Source organism: Corticium candelabrum, chromosome 1 (assembly GCF_963422355.1).
Source record: "Corticium candelabrum chromosome 1, ooCorCand1.1, whole genome shotgun sequence".
Taxonomy (NCBI): Eukaryota; Metazoa; Porifera; class Homoscleromorpha; order Homosclerophorida; family Plakinidae; genus Corticium; species Corticium candelabrum.
In genome coordinates, this window is record NC_085085.1 from 11,903,035 (window position 1) to 11,911,984 (window position 8,950).

Here is an 8,950-nt window from a genome sequence, read left to right on the forward strand (position 1 = left end):
CAACTCATGCCAAAGCGATTTCCACAGTTCTACATTAGTCCTAACATGAATGAAGAAGCAATAAAGTGCTAAACCCTTGGCTGCTAGCTTATGTTAACAGACAATGTTTTGGCCCTAACAACAGCTGCTGCACACATACTGGCACTTAATTACAAGCAAGCATGTGCAAGCTTAAATGAGCATGAAGAAGCACCGCCCATGCAGACACTACAGGTCACACCCAATCTGGCAAATGCAACTAGACTGACAGGTGTACAGTGCAGTGGGATGCTGAAATATGATCACATCGACGTGATCAGATCAACTGGCACGCTAATTAACACCAACAATAATAATAATTGTCCATCCATCTGCCCCTTGGTCCACAGACATACTACTGTAACCCTAGCACGTGTGCGCCCCTCGGGTTAACAACAGGTACACCTGCAAATAAATTAGTATGTACAGTATAGCACAAGGCACAACAAGGCACAACAATTGTCAATTCACTGTAGGTAAACTATTGTCATATCAGCTGAACCAATGTGAACGATTGCAGTAGAAGTATTATGACAGAGATCACCCAACAAAATAAAAGTGTGCTGAATTACCCAAATGTGACCTCGTCTCAAATAGCCAGATCACTCTCCTCTCGCCTACCGTCTCCTTGCCAAACAGAGAGCGAGAGGAAAGCGATCTGGCTATGCAACACTAAATATAACCTATTGTGCCTACACCCAGATCTAATTTGAATTTGCACCGTAGTCAAGCATTGAGAGGCCAGTTCCCTCCATCTTCATCTCATTAGATATGTATAAACACTGTCTACTACTAGAATTCCTTCAATATACATGTTCCCTTTATCAACTGTTACTTTCTCATTTTCATACTTGGATACAGTTTCTTCAGTAAATGTGACAGCTAGCAGCTTAGCATAAAATTAAAGTAAAATATATTATAATGCATTCTGATTTAAAAATTAATTAAAGCACTAAAAAGGAAGCTTCTCTGAGATAAAATCTTCATTACTCATTTCTATGTTGATATAAGCCATAAGGTAATGATAATGATGATTGCATGACATACCACTGATCCATAAAACTCTGCAGTGTACCCCAGAGATGTAGCTTTATAACTACAATATGCAAACCATCATATAGACCAAATCCTTCATCATACAAAGTCAAATAATATACAATTGAAACGTGTTTTGCACTTAGCTAAAGTACGTCCGACATCCACTTTGACCTCTACGACTACTATTTGTATAGTATTACTAACTGTATCTACAATGTTAGATAAAAAAGCCGTAACTACTAACGTGCTGCTCACGTTCCAGTAGGTGACAGTAAATGCAGTTTAGACTCAATGTTAGACTTGGTATGGTCGATATGACATGCAATTGCAATAAGTAGACCTACTGTGACCCTGTTCCCTGTATAAACCATGGACATTTAATAATCCCTTACACTACACATAGATTAGAATATAGCATGCCAGGTTGATCTAGCTGACTGTAAAGTACTGAATGGGTGCACTTAGCTTGCAGTTGCATCTAGTTAATTAATTGACTGAAAAGAGCCAACCCAAAAAGGGCCAGCTCTGCCAGCTAACATCCAACAGCACACATATTCTCTGAACTGTACCGCACAGGCAACCTAACATGTTTACTGCATGGAACAGCTCAAACAATTGCAACAAACTGACAGACATGTGTACAAGCCACATACATCAGATCTGTTTCCAGTTTACGTTGAAATTCGTTTCTTAGACTATCCACACGGTTGAAACTTTAAATTTGCATCTTTCGCACCTACACACTTTCAGTTCTAAAAGACCGCCTGGAACATGAGTTTATCCGGGATAGCAGCCTCATCTTCTCATCATGCTGCGTAACGTGACGCGAACGTTTGGACGCCGTTTGCGCGTAAATCCGAGGAAACGAGTTCGTTATGGAACTACACACTTTGGGTATGAGCAAGTAGACGAAGAAGAGAAGGAAAGTCGAGGTGAACGAGCGCCTTGGATGTTGGTCCTCGAACGATAAACCAATTGGTCCTCTACCTAGTTGTTTTCAGTTCATCAGGTATTCAGTAGTGTTGCAAGAAACTACAATCTGATGAACGACGTGATGAGCGCCGGCGTTCATCGTCTCTGGAAAGATGAATTTGTCCGACGTTTGGCTCCGACGTCTGACGCAACGTTCCTTGATGTTGCTGGTGGAACAGGTGTGTGTGTGTGTGTGTGTGTGTGTGTGTGTGTGTGTGTGTGTGTGTGTGTGTGTGTGTGTGTGTGTGTGTGTGTGTGTGTGTGTGTGTGTGTGTGTGTGTGTGTGTGTGTGTGTGTGTGTGTGTGTGTGTGTGTGTGTGTGTGTGTGTGTGTGTGTGTGTGTGTGTGTGCAGACTCGACCCAGTCTCTCTCCGCCCTCGTCATTCCCCGGATTGTCAATCTTCTCCGCATATAATTAATTAATTAATCAATTAATTTTTGCATTAATTACTAATGAATTTGTACCCAGGAATCAAATGATAGATCAAAGAGTAAAAAATTTAGTGTAGCAGCAGCATGGCAGCATGTAAATGCATTCTGTTAAGACTATCAGTGAAAGTCTCTGAAAGATGGAAGTCACCAACAAAGAATTCTCACCTCTTAAGTTAATTAAGTGTGACCTTGCGATGATGGTTTTGCTCATGGCTTGCTAGAGACACGGACCAGGATAATAACGTTAACCCTTATCCTAGATACTGCAATGCTTTCACTCATAGTCCTGGAGTCCCGACACTTCGGCTCCTTTCTCTGCCGTGCGGCGGGGGGAGGGGGGTGACCGGCTGGACTCTTGAGCCTGTATGACACTAGTCTACTCCAGACAGTATGAACTGTGACATAAGTTGCACCTACCCACTTGACACACAAACCATGTACTCTAGTTTGGTTATAATTTGCCACTATACAGTATAATATTGCCAAACAAGAAATACCTAATAGAGAAGGAAGTGTTTGGGCCACCGAGGGTCACGCCCATAAATTTTACCCAGGTGGGCCCATGCTTGGATATGCCACTGATGTGTGTGTGTGTGTGTGTGTGTGTGTGTGTGTGTGTGTGTGTGTGTGTGTGTGTGTGTGTGTGTGTGTGTGTGTGTGTGTGCATGCACGCGCACGTGTGACAGTGTCGAGATGCTGCAATGCACACATTGGAAGGCACATTATATATAGGTGACATTGCATTTCGAATTTTGCAATACCAGAAGCTGGAGCAGGAAAAGAACCGGAGCAGGTCTGACTCTGTAAAACCGAGAATCACTGTGTGCGATATCAACCACGAAATGCTAGCAGAAGGTGCCAGAATTTCAATCGACAGAGGCTACAGTTCAGGTAAGAAATAGTTTCCTACACATTCTGATACATGGAATGGCACACTTAATTCTTAGCATCTTATTATTAGGCATTTCTTGGATATGTGGAGATGCTGAGAAGTTACCAGTGTGTGATAACAGTGTTGATGCATATACAATCGCATTTGGAATACGAAACGTCACACATCTTGACAAGGTGAAGTAATGCCTCAATTCTTGGGACTGAACGTCATTGTTCAAACAAATTGTTATCAAGTCTCACTTCATTCGTGTTACTGTGCAGTGTCCACTGATGCTGCAGTGATTGATTGCTAATCGTTGCGCTTATGTAACTTCAGGCACTGCAGGAAGCCTTCCGAGTCCTAACGGATGGTGGACGTTTTATGTGTCTCGAGTTCAGTCACATGACGAACGCAATGCTCGAAAGGTATGTCAGTACTACAGGGTGTGTTCACATCTGGTGTAGAGACGATCATCACACGTCTATTCATAGACTATATGACGTGTATTCGTTTGAAGTAATTCCCATATTTGGAGAGATATTTGCTCGTGACAGACAGTCATATGAATATCTGGTAGAAAGTATACGGATGTTCCCAGCTCAGGTACTATAATTCAAAATGAGCCAATGCAATTTTTCTCAGCTTAGTGACTTGGCTATGTGGTTCATGCAGGAGGAGTTTGCTGATATGATAAGAAACGCTGGATTTAGCTGCATCAGATACGAAAATTTCTCATCAGGAATAGTAGCCATTCACTCAGGTTTCAAGCTACAAGCACCACTTGCTTGACTACACTACTAAAGAGTTATGAGTGATGCACCAAAGTAATACGTGTAAACTGATAATGAGAGATACAATATAACATGTAACAGTATATTGAACATTAACAGTTTACAGACTGTGAGCACAACACACACACGCATGCACACACTCACAACACACACACACACACGCATGCACACACACACACACACACACACACACACACACGCATGCACACACACCACACGAGTGGGTACTGGACCTCAATGCAGTTGTGCTTATGTGTGGTGCAAGAAAATTTTGATCACAATTGGAAAATATTCATAATATGAATAGCTGACTACACAGAAACTATGGAACAAAAGTTCATGTACACGAATAATGACCAGCGGGCCCATGGGGCTTGTGATAGTTAACAGCACTGCTGTGTCATGAATCAAAGTCACAGACTTGAGCAATGATTTCATTACTTACACTTGTCAATACTACTGTACTGGTAATATGATGTATCCCATTGTGCACAGCTGGGTGCAATCGAATCACTCGAGGTGCATCCAGTTGTTGACATGCTTCCTATGTGTTGTTTCTCGCTATTTGTGCTATCTGCTGCTTGCTGACAACTGACCTGAAGTGGGAGCCAATACCATAGGGAGCGAAAACGATCTCTCTGGAAATGAATCAATGTCTTAGAAAGACACAGCATATCACATACGGTACAATAATACCTCTTTGTAGCAATGGACGACTCCAAATGCCACGTTTCAGTCTGTGAGAGTCATGTAATTAGCACAGCAATGTTGCTTTTGAGACAAGAAGAAGAAATAGTTACCTTGAAACAAGAGCCGACAGGGGAGCTCTCTGACCATGACTGTACTGTAGGTATGTATCAAATAACTTGCCACCAACAATAAGCTCGAGTGAATCCTCATACGAATCACTGGAATCTGCCGACTCTCTGCTGATGTCGACAACTAGAGTTAACGTTTCATGATGCTACATACAGAAAGTGACATATTGGATGGTAACAATTCCGATGAGAAAGAATAAAACCTGAAGACGGTGAACGTTGTAGACCTTCATGTAATGGGAGCAGTCTGCAACGTTGGGCATAGACCTCACTACATTTAACTCATGACTAGTAGTGATACCAGAATGGATCAATGAAGCTGACTAGAGACCAATAGATGTGAAACAACAGTTCACAAGGCACATAGATACACTGCTCTCAAATTAGTACACTTACGTTGCTTTCAATGCGCATGTTCACTTTTAGTTGGCTCTCATCTTGATCTTTATCGACTGGAATGACATTGACTCCAACCAGTAACACGTTTGCAACCCACATCTCATAGACCAAATAAACTTTAAAAAGTCCACGACTGCTGACTGCCTTCTCAATACTCTGTACAGTTCGACTTCCTATGAAAACTGCATTTAGCATCAAACGTCTCCAAATCATAAAACCGATCCCTTACTGTTGAGTGCTTTGTGGTACTTGTCATTTTGTTTTGCAATGTCACCATGTGTATCCACATCATCTGCCAGTGAGAGATCAGATTCAATAATGTGTTCTTTTCGCTGAGGAACCTGCCATGGTGTATCTGCGCCACCACGTCTCTTGGAAACCCGTTCATTACTCACAGCTACAAAAGAGACATGCAAGAATTTGATTACATCTAGTATCTAACAAAAACAGCACAAAGCACTGCTGTATGAATACCAATAGCCACATCCTCCAGCATGTTCTGAACAGAAAGCTTGAAAACATCATCTGATTCAGATAGTTGCCTATCAGATGTACCATTGTCAGTACTTCTGGATGTCGCCTCGGTTGCCACTTTTCGTTCACTAGCCAAGTCAATGGAGGGATCAGTGTGAGCGGGAACCGGAACAGTTATTGTTCCTCCAACCGCTAGCCCTTCAAGCACTCTACAGAGATGATCGGCATAGACACTATGACTAGTACCACTGCTGGATACTTCATATGCAGCATTGAGAGAACAACTACACACATCGTATCGTTTAATAGAAAAACGAAAGACTTTACGCCAGCTCTGTCACTATACCAGCTGTACTGAGTTATAATACTGCCAACACCCACAGTAGGTAGAGCACATTTCTCACTCACACAGCGAGTCCTTAACACAAAAAAGCAACTGTCAATAGACTGACTATGTGTAAAACACAGGCCTAAGATCCGCCTACCATACGCGGCAACAGTCAAGCAGCAAAAGCCCTAGTCGTGCTCCACACTCTTGCAGTGAATACTCAATTGCAGTCTCTCGAAAACAAGTCTTGACATTTCCCAAATCTGCATCAACTGGCATGAGGTATGTTTCACGATTGAACTCGAATCCATGACCGGCAAAGTAAAAGACAGCATAAACTCCCTGACATACTAGCTCGTAGAACATTTGCAGGGCATGGCACATTTCAAAAAATTTGAGGTTAACAAACACAAAGACTTTGAAATTAAGACGACGAAGAGCATCGGCCACTGCAACAACATCGTTCTCAGGAAACAGCAGGTTTCCCTTCATTCTGGTGTACTCCTTGTTGCCAATCAGTAAGGCTACCTTGTCTGTTGCTAAAAACAAATGACACTACATCAATGGTGTCATCAATGGTTTAATGTGAATTTCAAAAGAAATTAAATTCATAATTATTAAAAACTCAGTATATTTGGACAGTAATAAGACGCATCAGCAGTGCAATCTTATACAAATAAACTGCTATTTAGACACAAAGTCTGGAGCAGTACATCGACTGACAACTGACAATTGACAACAACAGTAATTACAATAAACTCTAAAGTACAACGTGCGACATTACCTTTGGTACCATATGCCTTGTATGTAGCAACTGAGGTTGGTTACAATACAACAAGAAAACCTGTCAGTTTAATGCACAAGAGACAGAACACATTTCGTTTACCCTGGATCTGTCTTTGTCTGTGATGAACCTGATGTTGAAACCAACACTCGTCCTCCCGCCAATCTAAACACAACACAAATTCAATAACAAAACAACTAAAGTTCCAACTCAATTTCACACCTGGAGATGCAATGATAACCTCTGCATGAGATGAAGTAACACAAGAGTTTCTTGTATTTCGTGGATCGACAGGCTGATCAGACACAATGCAGTAGTAAATCCCATCATGAAAATCCTGTACACTCTCAATTTCCAATGTTTGATGAACTGCATGTGGGATGGCAAGCTTATTTTGAAACCACTGATAGTGTAGTCTCATATCAGACACACTGGGCTCTGCTGTGCAAAGCAGACGAATCTTTTGCCCAAGGGAAACCGAACTCTTTTCCTTGACCCTGTGAGTTGATTTTCCCACTGCAACGTAAATTCTTACAGCGGGAGGTTCTTTCAAACTTACTGCAACAAAATCAATAATCCCATGACATCACAATTAAAGTCTAGTGAAAATAAATATCAGGCAACTAGATGGCCATTATTCCTCTTATGCCAAACTAGGCACAAATATTTTACTGCCTAGAAGGTGCCACAAAGTAGTAATTAATTTATTTAACCAATCTACTCAATGAGAGCTCATAACAAATGAGTGAAAAGTAAACTATCTACTTTATTGATGAGGCAGGGTCAACATGCCAACAGAACCATAGAACCTCGTTACAATGAGCTTGTAGTTAAACTTGCGCTCAAGACAACAACACAACAGTCATCTGCTTTCACAACAAATAATAATTTTATGAAAACAAATGACAGTATCACGTTTCCTTCGTCAAGCAAGATTATTGAACTAATTAGTTGAGTAAAATTTCCTTCCTCTTTGTCTGCTTGAGGTTCAATTGCACAAACAACTATCTTAACTCAGTTAAAGTTAATTCGCTTACAACACATACATCTGCCTGATACTGCTTGAATGTAAACAGGCCGAGAGTAGGTATAGTCTCTGCTTGACACAACTTGGCAACAGTAGATGCCGGAATCATCATACGCATTGAATCCCTTTATCTCCAGACAATTGCTATTCTGGACGGCAATCGGTTTGCCACTTCTGAACCAGTGGTACTTTACTAATCCTTGGTCTTCTCCACAGTGTTGAAGAGGGCATACCAGCTGCACTGTTCCATATGGAATTCCAGGCACGACTGTCACATTCTCATGGTGGGCAACTTCACTATTGTCTCCTTCACGCACTTGAATGTCACCAGCAACAATACCTGAATAAGACATCACTTAAGACAGCACACAAGATTGTTAACATTTTAGTACATACCAGTCAATTTTGTCTTAAAGCTTCCTGACACAATGTGTACATTGACCACCTGTAAAGACAAGAAGACTGTTAGCACCGAACAAATATAGACTCGTAAGACAACAACTGCATCACTTTGTGTTTGTTTGGTTCTGTCCATAAACTGACCCACTGATCCAAACTATCAGGTGGCGACAGAGGATTAAAGCATTGGTTCACTCCACATCGAGAGTGAACTCTGCTGACATTGGAAACATGTCTTTGCTTCATCTTGTCAACACAGTTAAGGTCACAACATGACTGCAGGGCATGCTCAGTGCACTCAGACTGAAAGACAGGGAAGAAATGTTGATGCATAGGCTCAGTTCCATTACATGTCACCAATGCTTCTAAGACAAACTGAAGACCTCCCATGCCCTGACTCTTGATGTCAGAAATTGCCCATATAACATACTGCAATAATTCTGATGGCTGAACAGATATGACACCATTAGCATCATTAATCAAATTTTGGATGGCTATCTTAATTCTTCCACTCTTGTCTGTATTGTAATTAAAAATAAGAAGATCATTGTTCCTGTCCATATGCAACCGAGCAAAGTGACGATACACTGCTGGAC

General features: G+C 41.5%; 2 protein-coding genes across 3 annotated transcripts in view; one reads left to right on the plus strand and one right to left on the minus strand.

Moving 5' to 3' along the window:
- Window positions 1-1,855: 1,855 nt before the first annotated feature.
- LOC134188095 (2-methoxy-6-polyprenyl-1,4-benzoquinol methylase, mitochondrial-like) lies at window positions 1,856-4,216 on the plus strand. Of its 2 annotated transcripts, none has more exons than XM_062656288.1 (7): window positions 1,856-1,988; window positions 2,058-2,207; window positions 3,193-3,351; window positions 3,422-3,528; window positions 3,671-3,759; window positions 3,826-3,937; window positions 4,007-4,216. In XM_062656288.1, the coding sequence occupies exons 1-7, from the start codon at window positions 1,865-1,867 to the stop codon at window positions 4,121-4,123; spliced, it is 858 nt and encodes a 285-aa protein (XP_062512272.1). In that variant the 5' UTR covers window positions 1,856-1,864; the 3' UTR covers window positions 4,124-4,216. The 2 variants fall into 2 exon arrangements, with proteins under 2 accessions (XP_062512272.1, XP_062512280.1); XM_062656296.1 differs by having other exon boundaries at window positions 1,917-1,988; window positions 2,048-2,207.
- A 169-nt stretch (window positions 4,217-4,385) lies between these two features.
- LOC134176898 (uncharacterized) overlaps window positions 4,386-8,950 on the minus strand; it is an 8,658-nt gene continuing 4,093 nt past the window's right edge. Inside the window, exons 3-17 of the mRNA XM_062643576.1 lie at window positions 8,466-8,950; window positions 8,352-8,400; window positions 7,975-8,295; window positions 7,151-7,486; window positions 7,031-7,093; window positions 6,929-6,958; window positions 6,302-6,683; window positions 6,163-6,234; window positions 5,817-6,100; window positions 5,572-5,739; window positions 5,340-5,515; window positions 5,147-5,266; window positions 4,926-5,089; window positions 4,822-4,862; window positions 4,386-4,763 (exon numbers count right to left, since the gene is read on the minus strand). The exon at window positions 8,466-8,950 is cut by the window's right edge and continues 2,649 nt beyond it. Coding sequence (XP_062499560.1) covers window positions 4,696-4,763; window positions 4,822-4,862; window positions 4,926-5,089; window positions 5,147-5,266; window positions 5,340-5,515; window positions 5,572-5,739; window positions 5,817-6,100; window positions 6,163-6,234; window positions 6,302-6,683; window positions 6,929-6,958; window positions 7,031-7,093; window positions 7,151-7,486; window positions 7,975-8,295; window positions 8,352-8,400; window positions 8,466-8,950 — 2,759 coding nt within the window. The 3' untranslated portion in view covers window positions 4,386-4,695. The remainder of the gene's footprint in view (window positions 4,764-4,821; window positions 4,863-4,925; window positions 5,090-5,146; window positions 5,267-5,339; window positions 5,516-5,571; window positions 5,740-5,816; window positions 6,101-6,162; window positions 6,235-6,301; window positions 6,684-6,928; window positions 6,959-7,030; window positions 7,094-7,150; window positions 7,487-7,974; window positions 8,296-8,351; window positions 8,401-8,465) is intronic.

Excerpts from the sequence above, each read along its gene's own strand:
- LOC134188095 (XM_062656288.1), top strand. The coding sequence starts at position 1,865 with ATGCTGCGTAACGTGACGCGAACGTTTGGACGCCGTTTGCGCGTAAAT. Across the intron at positions 1,989-2,057 it reads AGAAGAGAAGGAAAGTCGAG|TTCATCAGGTATTCAGTAGT; the intron begins GTGAACGAGCGC and ends AGTTGTTTTCAG. Across the intron at positions 3,352-3,421 it reads CGACAGAGGCTACAGTTCAG|GCATTTCTTGGATATGTGGA; the intron begins GTAAGAAATAGT and ends TCTTATTATTAG.